Below are 26,590 nucleotides of genomic sequence, written 5' to 3' on the forward strand. Positions count from 1 at the left end.
TATCCAGAGTGCGCTTCGGAGATTCGGTAAACGGTGTCTGCTGATTCTGGTTAGTATCTCATATTGAAATTGTTCCTTTGAAGGAGATCGTTACGCTCGTCCTGAGTTCCTTTCCAAGAGTACAGAGCAAAACCTGTTTGAATAAGCAACTTGAATCGCACTTCTTTGGCACCTCAGGCACCTGATAAGTATTTCTTCTGCTTGTCCGGCAATTATAGCCGCCGTGCGATGCCTTGGTCTGTAACAGAGACAATGTGAATCTCTGTTGCTCTCTGTAACGCTGTGTCCTAGGGGCAGGATTCTTGGTAGGTCTCGGGAATCGAACCCAGGCCAGCTGAGCGTGACATCGACGAGCGTTACCGATCAACGGGGCACTATCAATTAATCCGCTCTATCAACTAAGTGCGCTGCTAAGGGATTGGTCTACCTTACAAAACATGCCGAAAAGCGATTATGACTCCAACACGAATGTGCACACTTCGGTAAACAAGATGCGCAGTTGTGAAGTTTTATCAAACCATTTACATCTACTGAACCCCCAATTCTTTAAACTATTAATCAATGATTGAGACAAGGAAATAATTGATAGGTTAATGAACGCATTTTTGCATAATCCTTCAAGCATAAATCGCACATAATTCGTTCTTCAGCATACAATATTTTTAAAGCACTTCCTTGCACACCAACGCAACTACGCGCAGTTAAAGGAATGAATAGTCGAGCAGCGACAGCGAAGTTGTCTGGCGCACCGATGAATGGAACTTTTGTGTTCGATCGTTGCTCACCAAGACAGCCAGAAAGGGTCCACAAAGTGACGCTCAGTTTTCCCGCCGCCAAACACAAAGCGACCCGTGCCGGGTAGAATTACTACTATTCTGCAAGTGGTAATGGGTTAAAATGCTGCTCTCCGTTCACCTCCGCATCACATTGTGTTCGCCGGCCGCAGTTGGGTTTCAGAAGCGCTCCCGCAGGAAGTCACACACATTTTATGGCCTTCATGTGTCTACGTAAATGAAAATTTTAATTTCTACTTCCATAAAAATGAAGCATTGTGTGCGCGAGGCAAGCTAATGCGGAGCCGGAGTTTCTTTTATGCGACCCGTGCCGTGCGGATAAGCGACCGGCAGCATAAAGAAATCTTCCACGACGGTGTCTCGTGCGCGTGGCGCGGGGTGCTGCTAAATTGTACGCCAAAAACGCGGCTGCATCGTTCCCGTCCCCCCCGAAAAAAACGGGTAAAATCTCTGAAATAGAAAATAGCGAAACACGGCGACAACGGTGGCCACGCCACGGCTCGGTATGCGCTTAAATTAAAAGCCTTGTCTTGGGTGTGTGTTTCGTCCGGAAAAGGAGCCCAAAAGGAGTTTCCTTTGGGGCCCGGAGACCGGGTTCGTTCTCGGCATATTTCCCCGGCCCGGGCCCCGGGTGGGGCTCGGGTGGTTTCGGAGCGAATTCTGCGGTTTCGGCGTGGTGCGAAATTTTCCACTTTGCGCGGAAAAATGCTATCCGCGATTCGGGGTGGTTGCAGTTTTGCGCGCCGGTGCGCTTCGATCGCGCCCGAGATATGCGGAAAACCGCGACACACAATAGGTGGTTGGTGGGGGGGGGGGGGGGGGGGGAAGAGGAGAGGTACCGGGCGACGTGCGAGAAATGTTCCAATTTTCACCGCTTTCCCACCCACGGCCTCGGTACCGGGGCGATGGTGCATGATTTAACGCCAGTAGCCCCCTTTTCTCCCGGGCAAGTCCTTGGGGTGGTTCGATTGTATAGAAAAAAAGGGACAGCTGGCTGCCAGTGTGACTTGAAGGAAAATTTCGTCTTACGAGCGAGCGTTCGTTGGTTAAATTTGCCGCACAATGGAACGCGAAACTATTCGAAACGAAACGAATGGAAAACTGTTGTCAACGGTGTGAAAAGCATGCATGTTTAATAAATAATCCACTTTGTTGGGGATCTTTTTAAACAGCAAAAACGTTACCGAACTGTACTGTATTACGTTTCAATGTAATAAATAGCTCGGAATTAAATCTTCTCCCAACAAGTTTACCGAAAGTACGCTTACACAGTATAACATTTACATTCATGAGAAGGTCTGTCGCTCGAAAGTTGTTTACAATTTTTCCATTTCTCCAATAACAAGGATTCTTTTTGATCTGTCAAACTGATCGGCAGAAATACAATGCGCCCATATCATTGTTATATAATAGGTGCTCTGCTCTCTGCACATCGCTCTGCAAATACAATAGCCGCTCATTGGTTGATCTGTCAGGGGCTGTATAATGTATCTGTTATCGGTTTAAGGAAAACTTCTAAAATGCACTTCGATTGTTAGCAAATCTTACAAATTGCGAGCATGGCTACAGACCGCAACGAGCGACTTTAAGGGGATTTCGTGTGCCCCCTTCCCGAACACGAAAGCAAATCGTCGAAATGGCATGATGAATGATGGTCGATGCTACAGCCGCGCACGGTACATAAATCTTTAATTCTATCACGACAAACCTCTCCAGCGTCCAATGATGGATGAACTGCTGAAGAAGCATCACCACCAGCGCCACCCCAGCGCAGCAGCGGGCTCAACACACTCACACACGAGTGGCTCACTCGAGTGTCCTCTTTGGCGCGCCATACGCGCCCGTACGTCATCCGGAAAGGACCTCGGACGGCAGCCCCAAAAAGCGGAGGGCCGGTCCGATGAAGCTGTGATTAAATTCACACTGGTCGTACATGACACGGTCTCGGTTTCTGGGGCCGCTGCTGTGCAGATTATATCGTGCCGACGATGGGACGAACAAAATGCCGCCTGGTACGTGTGGAGCGGTACTAGTACAGTAGCAGAGGTACCAATGGCAGAAGAAGGAAAAAACCTCCCTTCCCAGAAGTGGCCAGGCAAGTTGATGGCTTTACTGTGTTCGAGTGCAAATCGAGCGTGGGGCGTGCGGGTAGGGAACCGAACGGAAAGAAGATATCATTGTTTATCTGTCCATCAGTGGTCCATTAATCTCTCGGTTTCGACGATGCAGTTCCTGTCAATGCTCCTGCTGCTTTTGGCCGAGTGGACTTTGGCATCCCCAACACAAACATCCGTCGGCGACCTAGGGACCTAGCGACCACTTTCTAGTTTAGGAGTCTATTACAAAACCTTCGATGCTTTCCGTAGAAAAGCTATTTACCAATTATAGATACTTTGCCCTCGAGAAAGTCCATGGAGCCAACTTTTGCATCGGCATCGAGGTGCTTCTCCGAGCTCGAAATACTCCAGCAGCTCCAGCGCCGTGGCAATTTAAAAGGTGCCCTAGTGTTTCGGAACACCGACTTCCTGCACCCCAATTTTATGGAGAGCGAGAGAGGGCTGCACGGTTATGCAAACAATTTCCAATCCAAATTGTGAACACTGAGTACTCGCCCGCCCGGTCGTGGTTTTCAGCGAGCGTGGGCGCACCACCAACTTCCTGCACCAATCCGTCATCGTCGTCAGCAACGTCTTTCGAGAAGGGCACCCCTTCTCATTACTGGGCACTCGGGGAGACGGTCAAATGTCGGGGCTGGTCGGAACTCTTCCGTAATATATTACCGCGAACTACGGAAGTTCGCTTCTCGCCAGGTGTACCTTCTGCAGACTGCCGCTGAACTGTTCCCATCGGGCTTGATTAGAATTTTGTACTAAATGAAAACTTTCTCTCTCTCGTCTACATTCTAGGTAAGCTCATTTGAGGCACTGCAGCGCGGTGGCAACTGTTGGTAAGTGAAAAGATGCACCCCCGAGCGCCGGTTTCGGTTGGATGTGATTGATGACTGCGTCTTGACTTTGGCCAGACAAATGGCGCCCAGTTGGTTCCGGGCCGACTGGAAATGCAAAGTAATTCCGCGTGGCAAAGCGACCGACACTCGAGGCCGACTTTGGTAGACACCGAAGTGACTCTTCATTTCGCCCTACGAAAGTTCCACGCACTGGCTTTCCCGGCGAGAGCTAGCACGGTCGCAGTAGAAGTCGTCGTGAGACGAGCGAGACGGGACGGGCGAAGAAATGGGCCAAAAGTTCGCAGACATCGCGCTGGGTACGTCCAACTACCATCCATCACCTTCGGTCGGAGGGGATTATTTGGTTTTTTCCTTCCATCTTGCCGCCATACTTTACTTCAGCTCGCTCACTGTGGCATGGCAGGTGAAGATAGGGGGCCAAAATCAATTCCGAAGTCATGTAGGACTCACCAGGGAGTAAGATTGATTAGTAGTGCCCATAGCCCCAGGCAACCAACGGGCAACACCAGGCGTGTTGCAAACGAGCCGTGTGCCTACTACACCAGAGAGAGAGGGAGACATTCGGTGAGAAGGATAGTTCGAGAGAGATAGAGACAAGGAGAGAACCGGAGATGGCGTCGTGTGCGATAGTGATCGATAGGTCTAGGACGTAGTCGAGGGAATAATCCTCCCAGTTTGACAATAATTTTGACAACCGCTTCGCCCGGAGCGCCCCAAAAGCCTTCGTTAGTGGAGCTCCACTAGGCTCATGGTTCACCAGTCAGATGTGCTCTTCGTGCTGCGGGTTGTCTGCACTTGACTTTCGTGTAACATTTTCATTCATTAGCTTTGTGTAGAGCTGGAACTCGCTCGGCTCTGGGCTTGTTAGGAAACCGTAGTACCGTCGTATCTTGTGGATCATCCGACTCTTCTAAAAGAGGGCTGAGTGCGAGGTCTCACTTATTATTCTCTGTCATTGGCATTAGTGAATTAGTGTACTTATCTGTTTCTGTTTTACACTACTTTGTAGCAGGTATTAAGCACGTTGTAAATCGGACTTTTAAATATTCTCCGAAAGTCAGTTTATGCTACCATTTCGCTACGACACCCACGCGAACTTTCGTAACTTGTGCTTTGAATGTTTGTTGACTGAAAAGTTGGCTTTCTTGGTCCAACAACCTTTTCGATAGGTACCGGAGAGACACTGCTTCGGAGTTCTCCTCTCGACGGGGAGTTTCGTAATTCCCGGGTCGATAAAGCTTAAATGAGCTAGAAAATTAATTGCCTTCGAATCCGACCAAAAATGCGAGTGATTTTGTGCTTTTCGATTCCGGATACGGTGTCGTCCGGCGCCCAAGCCTTTGATTCGATTTTCACTGAATTGATCAGCAGACATCGAAGACAATGTCTGGTGAGTTGTGAAATTAGTTTTCCGTTCGCGATTCAAAAAATGAGTGAAAACAGAAATAAAAAGTCTACAAAAGTCCTAGAGAGATTTCAGCATTGGTGGAATATTTGGAAAGTTGCCTGTTCTGAAAAGATTGAATTCTTCAAATCCAATGCACGATATCTGTAAATGCTTAGAAAGTCTGTAAACAATTTATAGTATTTAATACCTGTACACTATCTTAGTTCTAAGACTTACAGGGCCCCATTTAGTATACGTTACAGAAAACAATCAATAGTAGCATAAATACTAGTGTCAAGTTTTTAGAATGATCGATTAAAAGGTATAGCAATAATCATTGACCCTTTAGAAAAGTATCAGGGAAACGTTTTTAATAAACGCCTTGACAAGGTACGCAATTCAATATTTATCTAAAAAAAGTGGCATGCCAGTCTAGTATAATTTGTCAAAATGGAGCAAAGGTTAGAAAAATAGACCGCCAGAAAGTACCACTACGGCGTGTGAACTGACAGCAACACGTCATGCTCGAAACGCTTCGAAATCATTCGCCCGTGACGGACACGGAAACGGATAGATTTGAAGCCTATGGCCACACCTTGACGGGCCAGTAATGAATCCGCTGTCAGCCGGACCAGAACTCAGCCTGCGGTGATCTGGCTCTAGACCTAGATTTTGCTACATCCCGCCTATTGAACGGACCCGGCCCCTCTGTAGCGGGGCATTAAATCAATTTATTCTTCATCTTCACGTCGACCTTTGAACCGTGTCCGTTGATTGTAACCTTCTCAAGGAACCATCGTCAGGCGAGGACCGACTTTTTACCTCACACACGGAAGCCGTCCGTCTTGGAAATTCGTGGAACACGCGTACTTGAAACGCGTTCTGAGCCGCGAACGCTCTCCGTTTTTTATTCGTTCAGCTTCTCATATCAGCAATTTCCCGGAATGCCAGGTGAGTGAGCTCCAGCTCAGGATCAAAGTATCCTACAGTACCCCGTAGCAGCAGCAGCGTGAAGCGTTTGGCGGGTTTTGAAGGTGACACCGTTTGGTGATGGTAGGTCCGGTTCAAATTTGCCATCAGGTGGCTCTTTCATCGAACCGGAACCGAGGCTTTTAGAGCGTTCCGGAAGCTCTCGTGTCCTATTTCGTGTCCCAGGCACGTGCTTCAGGGATACTTCAGGTATTTGCTCTCTCTCTCTCTCTTTCTTGCGCTCTCGATAAAAGTTACATAGAAAGTAGGAACTTCTTCATCCCTTGGGGTTTAACTTTTACAAACCAAGCACGGCGCGGAGCGGGAGTCTCGTCTTGAAGTTGAAGGCCATTCAGGGCGAAGCGTGGAGAGAACGCAGAGGGCGACCCTTGAAACAATTTCGCCCATCGCCACCGGTCTGTAGGATAAGATTACGGTTTGGGAAGACCTCGTGGAAACATAACCTCCCTTTCATGGCGTTGCGAGTATGCAGCAAGAACGGGCAGCATGTCAAGAGCAATACTTTTTGGGTGAAACAATGTTCGAAATTACCGGGAATGGATGCTAAACGATCAGACGTTAGGTGTTCAGTTCACGGCGTATCGATTGCGCCTTCCCACAGGCTCAAGTTTCCGTCAGGCATCCGGCTCCTTCGGGCATCTCCCGTTTGTTGGCTGGCACAGGTCTTGACAGGTCCTGCAGCGAGATGTAGACGACAAAACGCGTTTCAACCTACCAAAACTTGGCAGGGCAGAAAAGGCCGGTGGAGCTGGCCGGCATAAAGTGTAGGATTATTCGATTTTCTCGCCACGACGATGGCTCGAAAGCTGACGGGGATCAGGTCGAGCTAATGATGGGTTGAGCACTTTCCGACAAACTACCTCGACAAACTTGCCACCAGTCCGCCTTCTGGGGCTTCCCCCTTGGTCGGATATTCCCATCATCCTTCCCAACGGTTCCGACTTTGACGATGCTGTCAAATTTGCCTCACACACACACACCTTCACACGCAGCCCCAGGAACTGCGACTGTAGACCTAGTTAATTTGGGTGCCCCTTTCGGGTTCATGAGTTCGTTCGCTATAGGCATCGACCGTTCGGCGCCATTCCTTCGGTGGCCTCTAGACTCGGTTCTGGGCTGTTGTTGTTCAAATTTCGCTCACTAATTGAATCATCGTTTCAACGATGGCTTGCCACACCAACGGCCCGCCGCCTGTCGTGACGACCGCCGATGGCTGGTGGGTTCAAAAGTGGGCCAGAGACTCTCGGCCATCGAGCATCGAACTCGACCGAAAAGGCCCGTCACTGGCTGAGGTGAAAAGAAACACGAAAAACGGTGACAGCGAAGAGGAAACCCCCGTTTCCTTCCGTGAGCCCAGCGGTCCAGGTTGGTCCTGGAGTACGTCGCGGTTTCACAACAGGTCGATAACAAGATGGCGGAAGCAATCTAACCAGAAGCTATTGCCATCGCCCGTCGATGTCAGCGGCGGGGACGTTTCATTGTAGCAGCTCCATCTGCGGGCCCCTGATCGGTATTAGCTTGCCGTAAGCCGCTGGTCGCTGTTGTAAGCCACTCCACTGGTAGTTGATTGAAGTGCAAGCCGCTAAAGCCCTTGCACTGGCAGCCAACAGTATTCGAACCTGCTTCGTGTGCCGCTAACCTGCCTTGGGATCGAACGAAATCTCGCAGTTTGCACCGAATTTCGATCAACACATACTCAACATACTCAAATGAATATCTTTTGACAAATCGATTGTGCTACAGACTAATCCTCTTTGCATCTCGAACTAACATGGTAGCAACTTGAGTACGGTCCAGAGCCGTACTATTTTCGTAAGATTTATTTTGCATAAACTATTACTTGTCTTTTACTGGGAAAATTTTCCGAAATTAAATTTATCCCTTTAGGAAATATTTACTAAACGTTTATCAACTTGTTTTGGTGTTGAATTCCTGCGTCCATGAGCTTTAATATGATAAATACGACCTTCGTTTTCATAACCCTTGATTATTTAACCGATTGGTACCTCACTTTGGTTGAATATGTTTGAAATATTATCAGTTGTATCGCTATCAAAAAGCATATTAATGACCATTCGACGTTCTTCATCGGTTAGTTCACAATATTTCGAGGATTTTGCCATCTTACAAGCTGAGAAGCATCATAATGTCTAGTGAATTGTTCACCGTACGTTTCTATCTGTAATGTAAGGTACTTATTACGTAACGCGCATACGAGACATGCAATATTAAAATTAAATTTCAATTCCCTTTTTATGTTTTCTTCGTCAATGTGAAAGACGAAAACGATTTTTATGTGTCAGGCTAGAAATATAAAAATCTTTCTATATATTTTTCTGAATATTTGGAATTGTCTGGGATACTTTCTACCTACAGAAAACAAGTTTTATATTAAGGATATTAACAACATGTTCAACCTTCAATCAATCCACACTGTTCTTACTACATCATTTTATCAGCGAATTCAAACCTTTAATACAAAATTGGAGAAGAAACCCTCAGTAAAGTGCAATTTGCTCTTCTTGTCTTACTGCTAAAAATATTTTCCTGCTGTCTTTTTCCGTTTTGTCCACGAACGACCCCCCACATACAAACAGGAAGGAGAGTAGGTGTGTATGTATGTCTTACAGATGTAAAACAAAAAAAGGTCATTCGACCCGACGTTAAAAGGGTTGCAGACCCCTGGAGAACATCTTGCTACACCGAATTTACGGAACGTAAGTTCCGCAACTGAACTTGCGGAACTTCCGGAACCGGTCATTTTACTCACCGTGACCCGTGACCAAGCCCACTGCTGTTGATTACACGTGCGGTGCGGCACGCCGGCTGGTGTAGGTCTGAAAGTGAAAAGCTTCCTTTATTTGCATTCCACCCTCGGGCGATCAAAAATGGCGCCCGCCTCGTGAGTCTGACAGAGAAAAAGCCCACGTCAAATAAAAAATTCGACGGAAGAGCCATCGCTGTGCACATTGTGTAGGTCTCCGGTAGCAGTGCAAGCCGAAGGCGTCTTCTCGACTCTCTCGAGGGTGCGACCTGCCTGCCGCCGGATATAAATCATGGATGTCTCCCACATTTCGACAGGCATTGCGTGAATAATTAAGCAACGCAGTCCGCGCCCCAGTGAGGTCCGAGGACCCCGGCGCAACCTGAGCGGCAACCACAAAAGCCACCCGAGACAAATCACGCCCCATCCGGAGCAGACGGACGCCACCCTTTGCCTTACTGCGCTTTGTCTTGGATGGGGTGGGTGGCGAGTTGAGAGTGTGATTTAATTTACGACCTACCGTAACCATCGCCTCCGGGTATTGGAACTAGGTCTTAGCGAGCCGCTGAGCGAAAGAGAGATCTCCCTAAACCACTATTGTTCTGCACGCCCGTGTTGGGAACGGTCAGGTGTTGAAAGTTTGCTCAAAATCACCCTTCTTGGGCGTCGAACAAAAACTGGCAAACCGGGCCCTTTATGACCTGCTCCACTTTGTACCTGTCCCGGAGGCAGTCCGGAAGGAGCTCGTCGGAGCGCAGGACCATGGTGCGTTAGTCCGGAGAAGGCTGACGTTTCCGTAGCGCACCATTTGCACATACATCATCATGCAGATCTCGTCCGAAATTGAGTGTATCAAATGGGCAACGACTTCCCGGAAGACCGGTTGTGCCGGTAGAGTTCTTGCCGAAGCAGGAGCACATTGTAAGTTAGCTATTTTCTGCAGGTGATCTCGAGGCTTTCACCGCGTACCGGTCCAGAAGCGGCTCGATTGTCTTGAGCTGAGGGTGCGAGTCTCAGTCTAACCCCACGCCGGCTGCCGCCGACTTCTGACGGCGCCAACGCCAGAATCTGTCACTTTCAGTGCCCGAGTTTGGTACTTGAACGCTTACACCGGGCACGTTACTTGCCATATGGGGGCGGAGAGTTTCTACAGTGTGGGCTGCCGAGATAAACGTTGGGCGTTTCTCCAAGTCTGCCTCCAACTTCGGCCGAATCACCACATTTTCTTACGAAGCTGGAAGCAACGCTCCGCCACGAACAGGTGCCGTCAGACTGAAGCCAAAACGTACTCTAAACGATCACCCACACCGTCTCATCGTTCTTACGCAGCCGACTTCGAAAGGTGGCGAAGTTTTGGAACCATCAGACACACACACACACTCTGCTAACGACGATGCCTGCGTGGGGGTGAACATGGCGAGCACCTGGTACCTGGGGGAAATCACGCCTCTACCCAACTAGAATGGTGCCGAAAAGAAGAGGATGGTTCTTGGAAGTGACTTGAACGACGCCCTTCACCGGTGAGCAATGGAGCATTTTATTTCCTTGCCTCGGTGCGAAACGCACCGCTCGGGAAGCCTCCAGTCTGGTTCCGGTGTTGCCAGCGTAGTCCTTTCACCCTCCCCGGAGAGGGCGAGAGATAGAGCGGGAGTGAGATGAGAATCGCCAAAGGATAAATCACGATGATGAATATTCGTCGCCGTCGCCAGGAACACGCCATCTCCCCCAGGGCTATAGCCGGAGACCGTTGGAGACTGAAATAGTTCAATAAAGGATTAGGCGCTATGGACTCGTTTCACTTTTACTGTGCTTTGTCCTGCATGCTTTGTCGTGCAAACGTTGCAAAAATCAACAAGAAACAATTTCCTAGCGGATCCAAAAAGTTTCTTAAGGAAGGAGCAATTGTGGGGTTGCCGATTGTTGAACTTGCTGGCGGAAACCGTTTTCTTGCCGGATCTCGACTCATAGCATAAAGCGAATGAGCTTCATATGGAATTAGGAGATCTTCAGACGATGTCTGTCAGAATGTCATATCAGTAAGATAGTTTGTTAGTGAGTTGCAGCGATGCTAGTAACCCAGCCTTTTGCTATTCTTACAAACAATTTTTATAATCATAAATTAGTAAAGATAAAAAAAAGTTTCATGACTAGTTTACTTCGAACTACCTGTCATCGTACTCTCCTCGTTTGTCCGTTACTAAAACCGTTCACGGACATCGGCTGTGTAGAGTAGGCTTGAAAAGGCCTTTAAGAGTGAAGACTTGGCATCGTTCAAGAAGCGATTGTCCGAGGTGAGTCGTTGTAGACGGGTGAATGGCAAATTGATTAAAAAGTGGTGAAATGATTGTTTAACTCTTGAAAGAGATTGGATCTTGATGAAGCCAAAGAATTGATAGGAACAAAACAAACACATTAAGACTTGTGGTTGGTCTTAAGTTATTGAATTTCTGGTTTATTTGCTCTTGGCTCTGCTCTTCGGTTGTTGAACCGCTGCCACTATTCGAACCGGTTGTGAACCGGTTTACAGGATGATCATTTTAATATAATTTTAAGTCTTTCTTGGACCATTTCCAACGGTGCCAAATGTCAAATATGCCTCCGCGTGATGCTGACAAGGGAAAATCTACTAGCTTAAGGACCTGGCGACTAAGGAAACCCGCACAGGTATCCAATAATTACTCAGAAGGTACCCGATCCTAAAACAATCGAAACCATCCTTCGGCTTAGAAGTTTAAAAAAGGGCGACAACAAAAGGCACGTTCCGGGACCATTCACCACTCATCGGCTCATTTCAGTATCATCGTCCCTAACGCACCCGGAAAAGCCCGAATGCAGTTCGACTTCCCGTGCAGGAAGTCGTCAGGCTCAGGCCGAGCAAGACTTAGGACTTCCCCTTCCGTTGAACTCGCTCATGGCTCCAATGGCGGGGGGGGGGGACCGGCACAAAGCGCTGCTGGAGTCAGGATAATTGATGGAGCCCTTTTTGCCTGGCCAAAGGGTAGCAAAGAGTTCGACGGTCCGACCAACCTCAACCAAGCGTCGGGGTCATCGATGCTTTTTGCAGCCCTCGAAACCGGATGCGTTAGGTCCCGTGGCAGCGATACGAGTATCGCTCGTCCTTTCCGGTGTTTTTCGTAGTAGAGTGTTGTTACCCAACCCCAACAGAATGCCTCTCTCGAACGCCATGGTCCTCCGCAAGCGTAATCCTGTATCGGGTGTGTAGCGCCAAAACCCAAAGAAAACGATGATGCGCAGCGGCAGTTGGAATGATTTACATATCTCTCTGCCGGGCGCACCCGAGGTGCCGTTTCTGCCGAACGGACGGCGGCGGAAGCATCTTCATTCGGCCGTGCCGGTGCCGGTGAGTTGGAAAATGGAATGGATACACTTTTCTTGCCGAGGAATTTCCATCTTTTTTGTGATTGCCTTCCGTTTAGACGCGAGGTCGCGGCGAGTGTATGTGTCGCTCCCGCAAGACAAACCGCCCGGGAATGCTAAACATGTTTATCATTAAGTGTTTCGGTGTGTAACTGAAATATGCTTATGGCATGCTTTCACGGCTAATGAAATGGTGGTGAAACGCGGGCTCACGCGAGAGAGAGAGATAAGTAGCGGATGTATTGACATGCCACGGAACATGCTGCACCCGGAAGTGGCGGAAGGAGAAAAGCCAACGAGGCGAGGCAGAATTAGGCGTAACAAAGAAAAACTAACAGCCATGAAACATTTCGTTGTTAACGACCAACCGGCAAAGATACGATTAGTAGATACGCGGAAATGGGCTATTCCACCAACTTGAAGCAAAGAAAGTTGTGGTAAAGAGTCAAACAGCGGACAAGTTAATTTCGTAACATATGAAGTTAACAAACATAGTTCCTCACTTAATGGATTTAATGGATGGACAAATTTCCTTTTTGATCTATTCCTTTCTGATCTAGTATTTATTTATAAAAAAATTAAGATATCAAAAGGTTTAAATTAAATACCGATTAAATTAGTACCACAATGGTTCAAGTTTCGCAAAGGGAGAACACATGTTGCGTTTCCATCGAATTACACATCCTCCTAAGGAGGCTTTCTATGGGCGACGGCTTGCACGGCTTCTGCCCCTCTCTGCATGAGTCATCAACCCGCAGAATGACTAGCAACAACATCGATGATGATATTTTAAAGTGAGCCCGGTTGCCCTGGCTTTTTTGCTCACAGCTTCATCAGCTTTTCGTCCTGTTCCTGGCCTGGAAAGAGTGAACCGATCCAATTTAAAGCTTTCGCCAATTTTGCCTTTCGGCAGTCGCGTGACCAACAACAGCAACAGCAGCCGGTGCGAAGCTGAATTAATGCATGACATCATTTATGGCGCACTGAGGTTTCATAAAGAGGATTTTGGTCTGTCCTCCTTTGCGACACGGTGCACCAGCCGCTCTACGCGCATTCGCCCCATTCCTGCCCGGGCCGTTTGGCGAGTGCGAAATGAAGTACGTTTAAATTAATGACACTACACTACGGAGTGAAAGGACGCCGGGATGGGACTGTGGCCACCTCCGAAAAGGAAAGCACACCCGACATGTGACATAATTTTCGCAAAGTTCATCGCCGAACACGCACGCCCATACCCACACTCGGTGGCGCTATCCGGTAAATTGCATTGCGAAAAAATGTGCTGCATGCTGCATGCTTTCTTCTCCAATCCACCGATGCGCTCCGATGATGTGCGAATGTTTAAAAATTGCCACACACATTGCCACGGGGGCCGGGTCTGGCGATCCCCGCCGGACCCGGGGCGGCGAATGGAAACAATGATGAGAGCGGCGGATCGATTGGCGATTGAGTGAAATTGAGTGCGCATAATGGAGACCGTTTCTCGACAGTGATGGATTAAATTTGATCCGAACCGGAAGCGGTACCCCGGAGGCCTGGATTCTGGAGCAGACTCTTGGAAAAGGCTATCCGTCCTGTTTGTGTGTGTGTGTGTGTATGTGTGTGAGTGGTTGGTCACTGCACAAGGTTAGGTCACCTCCACGCATTGTCAGTCAATTGTTTATGTTTCGACTTTGAAACGATTTTGACGAGAACCTAAAAGTTTGCATCTTGTTACGGCTCCACCAGAAACTTCACACTTGTGTCAGTGTGCGTGCGGCTAGTGTAATAGAATATTAAGTAGCTAGCTTAGTCTATGTTTTAGTTTCATAAATTATACATGATTCCGTCAATAGACTTTGATGAAACTGCTTTGAATTTATTTTAATCCTTCAACGTTTCGAATATCTTGAAAAAGATAAAAAGTGCACATCGAAAAGCGGGACATAATGATACAAGGTTCTTTTGCATTCTACTTATAACATTTTACTTTAAATTTTTATATTATTTTTAAGTAGTACGAATATCTTTAACTTTACACTTTTAATCTTTAAAAAATTAACCGTGAGTAGTAACTAAATCTTACACCAGTGCATCTATTGCACTCCAGTTTTGAACCTTCTCAGTCCTAATGCTTGTTCCAATCGAACGCCTCACCAGCGCTGAAATTATTCGGGCGCCCAAATGTACTTCTTCCGTGTTAGTTAAATTGTTTGAATACTGTTGGGGACATTAAGTGCCAAGATATCTCATTCGGGCGAAGTACAATTTTTGGGGCAGCTAACTAAGATATTTGGATATAACATTAGCACAAAAAATGCCCGGCAGCATATTGTACGGGTCTGTCCACGTTTTTTTGGGCCACAATTACCTCCTCAGTGCACTGCAACAGGACGATACAGAAAGAACAAAAAATTAATGCGAAAATACAACAAAAAGATGTCGAGGAGCGAAACGCTCGCTGTGCTTCAAAGGACACATTAGGAACGGCAAGAAACGTGCCATTCCTATTAACCTTTGTGCACGTTGTTATCTCCCGATCAACGGCGCCTTCAGTCTCGCCTAATGAGTTCGTTTGCGCAGGGCCATAACCCGGGCGGCTCGACCTCTCTGGACGCTGTGCTTTTCGCGAGGACCCCGGGTCGCCCTCTTGCACGCCCTGTCCTGTGTGCTTACCTCTCGCTCGCTACCCCGCAAAGGACAATCCCAGCCCAGAAACAAAATTTGGAAAGAAAAAAAAAAGGATATGCTCCAGCTCCTGCAAGTGGCTCCCTTTATCGCGAGCGCGACGCAAGCCTTTGTGTGTCTGTTGTTTCTGTATTAATTTGTCAGTGTCTCCTTTGTTTTGGTTTTGTCCACGGCCGCGCCGCGTCTGGTCCTTCGTGCTGTGCAAAGCATAACTGTGCAACTGCAAACAGCATAGAAAAACCCCATCGCCAAAAGCACTGGAGCCACTGAAAAAAGAGAGAGAGAGAGCGGGAGAAGGAGAGAGAGGAAGAGTGAGAGGGCCCGGAACGACCAATTTTCTTCCCTTTTTGGTACCCTCAAAACATCGATCAGTCCTTTCGCGTCCGTGGTTCTTAGTCCTTTTGTTCACAGGTTTTGACTTCTCCTTCACTTCAGAGCATTATCTTCTCTCCTCTCCCCAGAGGGTTGATGCCTTTTTTGCCGGGACCTCCACCGAGAGATCCTTTTACAGGACCCACCATTCGGCTGGACCGGCAACGAGCGTACTTTGGAAAATAACGACGACTTCTATGAACAACTTGTTGTTTCGGTTAGTGTCCCTCTTATCGGGCCCAACTGCAACGCTTTGGCTCTCGCTCTCTCTCTGTCTCTCTGTCTCTTTCTTTGTCTGCCATTTGAAATGGCCACCGAGAACCCAATCCTTCACGACCCTCACGCTCTTGTTTCTGTACGCAACGTGTCGGTGGCTAACTTTGCAGCAGTCCGAAGTCCGGCAGGACACTAAGAGGATTTTCGGTCCCGCGTTTTTCGTTGTCTCATTTTAAATACTCCTTTTTGCGTCGAGTAACGGCCCCACGCACTATGGCAAGCGCACCATTAACAACCCTTACCTACAAGGCACAGCCCCTAGTCGGGGGTGATATGGAAAAAGGGATCCTTTTTCTGTGTAAACCAAAAAAAGCGACATCCTCAGACAATATTCACGCAATAATAGCTCAAAGAGAGTGCCATCTGCCACACAATAGTCCTGCCAGATCGATAGTTGGCCTGAGAGGCTGGACCAAACGGACCGAACCTGATCAAGAAATCCATACCGGGAGCTCATTCGGCGAACAACGCACAACTCACAGCACAAGCTGAGCAAACATTGATGTGCCGCGTTTTTCAATTAAAAAACCCTTCACCAAAAACATCCTTGCCTAAAGGAAAACACCATAATGTGGCTACTAGCGCCCGGTAGCGTGATAGTGCCGGTAGTGTTACCGTAGCCCTGACAGTGATCGGATTAGGTTGAGCATTAAAAGACTCCCCGTGGTGCTTTTTTCACGCAGAGCAACCGACCAAGACGCTTGGACGATGCCTGGCTGCCCGCGCCATCACCGCCACCGCCGCCGTCGTTGGGGCCTCTATTTTTGGCCTCCATCAAATTGGCTGCCCCACCTAGCAACACACAGACTGAACCCTTTTAATGGCTTCCTGTGAATATTTGATCAAAGAACTGCTTTGATTCCTCGAGAGCCGTTTGTGGGCTTTTTTCGGGCAGAGACTAATGAGCAAGCGCGTCGTTTGTCGAGCAGATTGTGGCATTATTTTGTCGAAAGAACTTAAGTTCGTCGGCTAGGAACCGTGATAAGCTTGTTATGGTTTTATCCATTTACTCTTTGATTCGCTTTGTTTCGCTTTTCCAACTTGTTTCCTTATTCATATAGTTTTACTTAACTTATTCCTCCATTTTAATGTATTACTTTTCCTATTGTTACTGCTTCTTTTGTTTTCCAATTAGTACTTTTCCACTTTTTTTCTGCTTTTCTAAAACTCCTTTCCGTTTTTCAACTTGCTTTTAACTTACTTGCTTTGATCTATCTTCCTCAGAAATAATCACTTCGGTTTAAGCGCTCATCCTTTGCAAAGGCGTATCCCCGGCCATTTTGTAGTTCACTATCCCGGGCACTCAACAGGATCCCGGTGGGTTGCGCCGGATTATGGGCCCGCGTGCAGTCAACTCGTGGCGAGCATAAAACACCAGGAAAAAGCATAAAATTCTAAGGAACACCTTACCTTCGCTGCCACCCAGAAGGGGCAGCAAAAATCATACAAACCTCCGCACGGTCCGCATGCAGACAAAAGCAGAAAACCATTCCCCATTGTTGCGATGCGATTTTATTGTTTCGAAAATCTTTCTATTATTACTTCCGCGGGTGCACCATTCAGCGTGGTTCATTTCGGAAAATGAATTCATTTATTTTATTGCACTGTTTCGCTCTTTTTGCCGCATCTTTTTGATTCGACTGTTGTTGTTGAGCACTCCTGCTTTTTATTCCCTTTTGCCTTTTGCCAACCAAAATACAAACAACTTCTGCCGGACCGGCCGGAAGTCCTTCGTTCCGGAAGTGCTCCGCGGTGGTACACAATTAAAGGATCCGTTTGTTTTTTTTTTGGTTTTCTCCCTGCCAAGAAGGGCGCAAACGGCAGTGGAGTGGCCTTAGTGCATTCACGCTAAGGAATTGCGGCAAACACCTGGCAAATGAATCCGCAGGGATGCTGCGGCCGTTTGGCCGGCCGGAAGGTTAATGCTCACGGCATTATTACAGCACTAAACAATCGGGGTGCCTCTTTCCATTCGGAGGCACACTTCTTGAGCGAGTGCGCCCTTCTTGGAGAGCAGCAGAGGGCCAATGGCTGGATATGGAGGAGTGAGCACCTTGCCACTTGGCCGGTTTCAAATACTTCACCCCCCCCCCAGGCCAAATTCGGTGGCTTTGGGTGCCGGGAAATATTTCCGTAGCCAACCAACCAAAGCGCGCGCTGGCAGAAGCGGTGACCATCTTCAGCCACCGTTGGGCCGTAGTAGTGCTCGGTGCCTCCACGCCACGCAACGGTGAAAAAGTAAAATTATGGGACCGAGCCGAAGCGGCCTTAAGTCTAACGTCCTCGACCCAGCGATGGCGGTCGGCATGTTTTAATGACTTTTGTAATATATTATCACGCTGGACAACGCAGACCGCTCGTTATGCATTAGCACTGCGTGTTGCTTACGGTTTATTGTTTTAATTTATTGGCGAAACTTAGGCGAACGGCCCCGGGCATCGGCTTTAAGCCAGCCAGACAGAATCCCTCCGGCCGTTCAAGATTCAAGAATTGATATACCAAAAATTATGTTCAAACCATGCGCCAGAAATGAGAACCAGATTTAAACAAGGCGACGTTATAAGACGTTAACAAAGATATAGATTTGGATATAGGAAACCTGTACGGTAGTGGCGAAACTGTTACAGTTTGATTAACCGATGAACTCCCGTTTGACTTGAACGGCTCTGCCGTAATCTTGATCTTGATTGCGCTAACATCCAATGTTAAGTCCACAAAGTACCCATTTAAAATATAAAAAATTGTCCGGAAAAAGGACGTACAGCAAAACGAATCATACCGACCCAGTCAGTGGTCACCACTTCTGAGGTGACAGAGACTGTCCAAAAATAAACATAGTCCCCCGCAAAAGTTCCATACTCGCTCGCCCGCACCCAGTGAAGGATGCGGAAGTCGGTGGTCATAGTTTGCATCTTTGATCTGTCTGCAAAGTGAAGTTCCAATCCGATGAGTTGCCACATTTGAGCAGTGCCAACCGAGTCCATCGAGCGCATTCACTGGCCATCGTATCGAATCGTGTCGCTGCAGCTCCTTGCACCACGGAGTGGAATGATACGTTATTTGTTGGCCGCCCTCCGAACCTACGAGGTGGAATCTGCTCGGTGCTCTGGTGCTTGACCAGTCAGCACTTTGTCGCTCCGTCATCGCAATCGCCCGGTAAAGTGCCCGGCCCGGCTGGGCGGTCGCCGAACAGGAAACTAACTTCGTTCGATTTATTCAGTGTCATTAGAATCTCGCCCGTGCCACCGTGCCCGTGTTAGCCAAGCGGCCACTGGCTTCCCTGGCCACCGGCTGGGGCTTTCAATCGATACAGAAACATGACCGGCAACATGAGCGGCGACCAAAACTCACATAAATGTGGCAGAATACCGAATTCAGCTGTCCTCGACTCATCGAAACAACTTCCCGCACCGGACCGGGGTGGACGCATCAGGTCATCAGCAGGGGACGCGTGGGGATGGCCACCCGACCGTACTGCGCCATTCGCATGTGTTACTCGGTTCCCGGAGTTGGAAAACATGCTTAGTGCGCTTTTCTTGCGGTTCGGTTTCTCGAGACCTCTGGTTATTGGAATAAATGATCCAAACTGCTCCTCTGTCTTCCCTCGTCCAAGGATTGCGGATGTTCTTCGCATCAGCTTTCAATCAGGTCTGCCGGGCTATGACTCCTTCTGGGCTGCCTCGAATGACCGTGTAAGGCTCCAGTTACTCTGCCCCGAGGAGCACCCAGGAATGGGATGTCCTAAAACGTTCACCCTAAACGCTTACTCATACAACGGCCCTCATTCAAGGACACGCTGGGCAAGGATTAGTGCTGTTTGCGAGTTGGGCAGGAGATCCTTGGTTTGTTTTGAAATTACTAGTCAGGGTGTGTTCTTTGGCCAACTTCGTCATATCGATTGCGGATATTAAGCTACACACGATGGTTCCGGTTGGGGCACCCGAAAGAGAAGCAATAGGATGAAAGATGGATGGAAGTGGATTATTGTGCCACCGGGAACCTGGAACCTTGAGGAACAGTAAATATACGCCCCATGAAGGGCCAGCTCGTTCGACCTCCGAATCTGACTAACTTTGTGTACTCATTAGTTCCCTCGAAAGATATGTTTGCTCACGTTGATGTGTCAATCTATTAAGAAGTTAAACAGGTGCCATAATTATTACATTATTAATGTTTTTTTATTTTTTTTTATCAGTGAAATACACTATTTTCAAAATCAAACGAACTGTGCTATGCCTTGTCTGTCATCTGTCATGGCAAACTACTACGAGCGTTGACAAAGAATGTTTCAGTTTCTTTCGTTACATTTTTAGCGTTGTTCGGAAGCTCGTATGGAATGTAGTCCCGAAAAACCCCACACAAGTTTAAAAAAGTGACGAAATACTCACAGAGCAACAAACAACAGCAAACGGGCAGCGAACCGTTTCGTTCCGAGTGATTTGGCTGGCTGGTGGTCCAAAATCGTCCAAAACCGGCAATGGCAGTCGAGTTGCAACTCGTTGATAAAAATAGGGCTTTTTGGCAACCGGCCGCAAACCGGAAACCAGCGGGCTTGGAATGGACCGAAGGAATGGCCGAATGGTAAGCCGACTAGCAAAATGTTTACACTGTGTAATGTTTCCGGATTGCCATTGACCGTACGCCGAATGTAGCGAGAGTGCCGGGTATTTTCTTTCTAGTTTTCCAATTCACTATTGATTTGTTTCCCCAATCGAATCCGTCGCGGTTGAACTCGACGTGAAGCCCGTAGGCGTTGAAAGGAGGCCCTTGTTCGGTCGGTACACGGTCGTCTCCTGCAAACTCCTGCAAACCTGCAGTTGAACTGGGTGGGGAGGAACAAGCATGGACGAATAAACTTGATCCGAACGTCTAACATACCACCAAACAAAACAATCGAAATCCCACAACTGCAGGGCCAACGATGCGTTAGTTTCATAATGTGGTTGGTGATACAAGTTGAATGTTGGGTTTTCGAAATTATTCTGCATTCTAAAGTTGTGGAATTTGATCATTGAAGAAGAATGTTGCTGCCGGAACAGGTCGGCCAATGAATGAAAGGTAAATGGGGAATGGCTTATACCAAACTTATCACGATTCGGTTAGATTGGTTTGGATAAGCGTTAAGTAAAAATTAAGTAAGCGTAAGTTAAAGTTTGTCAATAATTTTTATTATTACGATTGGTGTCAACACCTGAAAAATTATTCAGAAATGTGTGCTGCGTTAAATAAGTATCAAGCAGCTGACGAAACGACCATACGACATTTGTACATCAGTCAGTTACGGGCTCGGTTCCGGTCTTGGGTCCTCGTGATGATGAATGGGCGTTCTACGGTTCTTCTCAACTAACAAAGATCATTTTACCATTCAACCCATCAGCTGAAACTCCAAAACAGAAACAGTAAAGAAAAGCATCAAAGAAAGTGAATGAATTATTTCAATTACCAACTTTCCCTGCCACCATTCCGCGCCCGGGTTGAGGTGAAAATCATATGAACCATTAGAAGCATGTTTTTATCATTTTTCCCTGCCAAGCGTTTCATGTCTGTAAACCACACAAAAAGCGCCCAAGACACGGATGTAATGAGGCAACACCTAATTTAAAATGTTTTCTACCGTTCCTCGGCCAGCTGAACAGGGGGCGGCGATGGAACGTGCCAGGAAAACTTTATGCTCACGATCCTTGGCGCGGCGGATCGGCGGTGGGTTACGTTTCATCTGCCCCGAGTTGGCAGAGTAAGGATTTTTGCAACAGCAACCTTTCATTAGCGAAAAAGTTTCTCCCGGGCGGGAGTAGCTCAAGCATCGTCATGGCATGATCGAAACCGGGGATCGGTGGGACCTTTTCGGCAGGGCGGGCACCCAAAAGAAGAAGGACGCAAAAAGCAGGAGCACCACGTATCGTATGACAGGCTACGGTTACCCTTATCATCGGCTTGCGTGTGCCCGGCGTCCCACTCGCGCTGCAACGACCTCTCCAACGTTCAATTCCGACTGGTTTCGTGCAAAATGTATGGTTTGGTTATGGTTTTTTTTTCTTGAGCGTAACACACTGCGCACACCGCTGGCGGCATTGTTAATCGTGAAGCTAAGCACCGGCAGTAACATGCTACGATGCCGAGTTGCCAGTGCCCAGCGCAAACTAACCCCTGGCCGAAGTAACGTGGCGTGGTACAAAAATACGACGACGCCAAACGATGAGAGAGACAGAAATCATGCTCAAAAAGAGCATTGCAGCATGGCCGCGGTAGCATACTTATCTCCGATTTTACGGTGCTTTGAGCATTCGAGTTGCAGCAACGGCCCCAGGGAAGCATGTGTGGGCAATGATCATCGCCTCGCTGCACCCGGCCGTTGCAAAGGTCAATCGCATCGACTGCAGCCCCGTGTCAGGGCTGGAAAGCCGGGCCGGGGTTCGCTAGCAAAAAAATGAAAACCTAACCGTTATCCGGCGAGTGTAACGCTAGCTTTTACACTTTCCTACAACGCACGATTCGCTCGGTTTGGCGCTTCGGTTTCATATGTTGGAACTCCCATTTTAGGAGAAGAGTTGTGAATGGTTCCCAGTTTTTTTTTGTAACGTCAGTAGCGGCACTAAAGACAGCGTGTGAACTGTGGTAACGACACCGTCCACCACCACCTCCTCGTCCGGGCATCATAAAAATAATAATTCGACTTCGGCCTAAGCGTACCGATAACACCACGGGCGCTCAGTGTTACGGCACATAAATCATCGACTTCGCGTGACTTCGTGTGTGTACGTTAATAATGTTGCCGTGGTCGGTGAGCAGGAAAATCGTAGATAAAAAGTTCATCATCCGCCTACGAACTCCGTCTATTGGCAAGGGAGTTTCATGCGTCGCTTTCGTTCGCTTTCATTTCCATTTGCAGTGAAGTTCCTGCGCGAAGTGACACCGTACTTCCGGAAGGCGAGCATCATCTCCGAGGTCGGCTGGGAACTGCAGCGAGCCTTCCTGTGCCCGCTCGGCCCCAACGCTTCCTCGCCACCTGGAGTGGCCCCCCGAAGTCCCCCGAGGGCGGACACCCGCTACATCCCGCTGCAGCTAACGCACCTGGCGCGCAACCTCAAGTACCACGATCCTGGTAAGTCGACCTGCAGCATAGCACTTTCCTAACTCGTGCATTAACCCTGTTTAAAGGTTGTCGCGACAGCCGACAGCCAGACAAAACACAAATTCAAAAAAAAAAATCTTTATTTTTATCTGGTTTTTCCGCGTTGAAAGTAACGCCCGAGAGATTCGTCACACGTGTGCCAACGTTTTTTTCCAATCGCCAAAACACTTCCAACTTTCTTCTTTGAGTCAATTTTGTGCACCTTTGGGATCAATTTCGCGGCGATCCGTCTCATAAGGTTAATCTAAAATGTTTTATGCTTTCTGTCGACCCTCAGTGAGATTCTTGGCTTAAAAAGAGGTTCTTCTTGGAAAAAGTAAAGGCTTTCTTAGTCTGAAAAATCGATTGAATCGACATACAATAAATGGTTTAATTAATGATGGTACCGTTTTACGCTTTATTAATGTTTAAGCTACACTCTAATTTGCTTTATACTTTATACATAATTAGACTTATGGGATCAATGGCATAGAGGAAAATCGCAGAAAATAAGCAAAAACGTTTTCCAAAATAACGGATTGTCAAACCAAAAATAGAATGCAAAAAGCTCGACGACTAGCTGCAGGTATTGTTTAAAGGATCCTCTCTCATTCGACCGTCCATAGATAGACCGCAAAATAAATTTACATCTAAAACGCCCGGAGGGTTGGGTTTCGGATTCAATTGCTTCGTATGAATCTTTCTATTGACAATTACAACAGTTCATTTCTACTGTTTGCCTTCAATCCTTTTTATCCCCAGCTAAATCTGCAGATAGAGAAAGTTTATGTCTTTATTCACATTATTTATGCTTTGATATATCCGTTCTTATCCAAACCATGACATTTCCGCCACAAACGCCACACACACACACACTCTCACACGAGACGAGCATGGTGCAGATAAAGCAAAGCATAAAACATTAAACTTACACTTCACGGGGCACCCGTTTCGCTGGCCACTGAGGAAAAGTGCGGTGCGACCACTTCAGTTCCGGTTTTACATTTGCTCGTACCTCAGAGATAGAGCGGGAGAGAGAGAGAACGAGAGAGAGAGAGGCACTATAAATATTTATTGCTACTTATGTTTTTCAATGCAAACCAATGCATTCGCTCGCTCGGTGCCCCATGTTGGTAAGGTAAGGATCTGTGCCATTCCATCTGTGGCTGTCACGGGCACCGAGAAATAGTTCATGGCTGGACTGCATCTATTTCAAGCTTCGGGCCGGACTTTCCAATGCATTTACAAAGCATCGAGCGCTGGGATAAATCCTACTTTCAAAAAAGACCATCATTTATGCAGCTGGACAGTTTATGCGACGAGACACAAATCGGATTCGGATTGGGCAGAGCGCGTGGGATCGGTCGTCCTCGGTTTTTTCTTGGCCGCCACGGCGCGTCTCTGGCCACTGGAGCACTAAAGGAATGAAAATGGCTTATCGTCAGCCAAGACGCACTCCACCCTCGGCCCCGGGCCGGCCAGTCCAGTGCCAGTCACTTTCTTCTGCTCATTTGCGTTATCGTTACGACACAGAGCGCCGGACAGAAGCTAAGCACGGGGATAAATATTCCATGGACTTGATGTTTGCCAGCTAATTGAGGGCTCACCAGGGCGCACCGGGCGAGCGGACATCACAGCGGAACTATCGCAGAACTATCCTTCCCCCGGACTGGCGGCCAGCCAGCCAGCCAGCCAGCCAGCCAACCATCCCGAGCCGGAGGCCTTCATCAGCAAATGCCATCATTCGTATTTGCCGTCCTAGATAGTGTTCTGCCTGCTGGCGACTGCTGGAAGACTGCAGTTTTATTATGCACCAGATGCAGCAGCAGCCAGACCCAGTCTCCGAGGCACTCATTGTGGGAATGGACGTGAGACTGACACTGCAACGCTTCCAGCCATTCAACCGGCAAAGACCTTACGGGCGTATGTGTCTCTGTGTGTGTACCGTGCCTTTTGAAGATCCTTAATTTTAAGTGCTTTTTTAATGCTCCCGAAGCAAGGCTTCCGTTTCCTTGGAACACTACTCCGAACCTGGAAATATGTTGCTGATTAGTTTGCGTTCCGATTCGAGCGTGCGTTTGGAGGCCAAGTTTGGTTTAACCTTCTCGCCAAACGGATATTCAGTACATTCGGAAGATTGCTTTTACGAAAATTAATGTCCATGCATTATTCGAACTCCTATTGTTATCAAATTCTCGCTCCATTTATGGCCATTCCTTTGGAGGATTTTTTTAAAGTCTCATTCATGTGTTGGATTGTTACACGTTGAAGACGCAACGTTTTTCATGCATAACACGCTACACATGGGTTTCTCGTACTTTGACAGCAACCAGCTTTGCATTTGGTATCTCCTGCACGTACTGTTGCCGCAATGTTTGGGCTCACATGCAAAGCTTCACCACTTCCGACACTCGCTTTGCGACATGTAAAACAAACACAAGATCTCCCGCGAGCCTTGATCTCCGGGCCCCCGGGAGAACCGGGTCGGTAGTTGATTTCAATTGCACAAAGCGAAATATTTTCCGTTTGTTATTTCTTCGAGTAGCCTCATACGAGAGGCACCATCAATATAATGCTGCCCCGGTGACAACACTGGCCAAATTGGGAACGGTTAGCCGTAGTACCAGCAATCGCAATCCGGCGAATAAAAATCGATCGCACTCGTTTCGATTTCGATGCAGACGATTGGGTGGCAGATTGATGGGGAATCTCAATCCGTCCCGTCGCAATCGCTACCCGCGGTACGAGAGCGCAAATTGTGCCCCAAAACTCGATCCCAAAGACTCGTTTATCCACCACATAATCCAAATGAGTTTCGGGTTCGATTTGCAAACGAAAGGCGCAGCAACGGCACAGGCTACGGCGAAGATTGGCCCAAACGGAGACGATACTCGAAAAGCTGGCTCCAACATACGACCCAACCGGTTCGCCCAAAACGTGAGTGTTATTTATTTTCCGTTCAGCACCTCGTTCATCTATCTTCGGCAGAGTGACATCTAGAACTCGGCACCCTCGGCCCTAACCTAGACCGACCGAAATCGATCCGAGGCGTATCAACTGCATCCGATCGATTGGAAGATAAAACAAAACGATAAATGCCCGATGCCGGTGCTTCGCTCAAGATGAAAGCCGCTCACTGGGGGTGAACCCCCGGGGGCGAAATGGGAACATAAAATCGTAATCTGCTCAATCGTGGCCTCTCAAAGCGACGATGATTCTCGGCCGGTTTACATTACCTTTTCAACACCTCTCTCTCTCTCTCGGTGTCTGGTAGCGCTCGGGACCGGGCCGTTGAAAAGCGAATCTCCCGGGGCCGGTTTTTTTTGCTCCAATAAGATGGACTTCTGTTCCAAATCTAGCCCTTCATCGTGTCCAAACACACACACAGAATGGCAGGAGCAACGGTCCGTTGTTTAATGTACTATTTCTGGGCCATTTCTTCTTTTTGGCCGCATCTGCTGGAACGTAGATCTTAGTCCGGCCCCTCTGAGGCCGGATGCGGATGCCGGAAAAATTAATTCCTTCCAAATAAAAACTAAGAATTAAACATTTGTTGTCCGGTACCGGGCGCCTCCATTCGAGGCGGTTTTCACCGAGCACCTGGCGCCTCCATCGCGCTACAAAATGTTTGCCTTTTGTTTGTACTAGAACCCAACGGAACTACGCACGGCCCCTCGCAACACACAAACTGTGGCACAAACTGGCGGCGGCAACAACAAGTTTCGCGTGCCGGCGTGAAAAGTAGAACGCAGATGGTACGCTGTCCGCTCCGCCGCAGTGCCATGTGTATCGATGTTGAACAATCGGCCGGAGCGGATCGATCCTCGGTCGCTGACTTGGCGGCCTGCTGCTGTCGTTCGCGCGCGGCGCCAGATGATGAGCA

At 48.1% G+C, this 26,590-nt stretch overlaps 1 protein-coding gene across 1 annotated transcript in view; it reads left to right on the forward strand.

The window, feature by feature from the left end:
* The window catches only part of LOC128277817 (beta-1-syntrophin), a 77,161-nt gene that overhangs the window by 33,909 nt on the left and 16,662 nt on the right, over window positions 1-26,590 (forward strand). The window contains exon 4 of the mRNA XM_053016347.1: window positions 22,486-22,698. Within this exon, the coding sequence (XP_052872307.1) occupies window positions 22,486-22,698 (213 nt within the window). The remainder of the gene's footprint in view (window positions 1-22,485; window positions 22,699-26,590) is intronic.

The sequence above is a fragment of the Anopheles cruzii genome, chromosome 2 (assembly GCF_943734635.1).
Source record: "Anopheles cruzii chromosome 2, idAnoCruzAS_RS32_06, whole genome shotgun sequence".
Classification (NCBI taxonomy): Eukaryota; Metazoa; Arthropoda; class Insecta; order Diptera; family Culicidae; genus Anopheles; species Anopheles cruzii.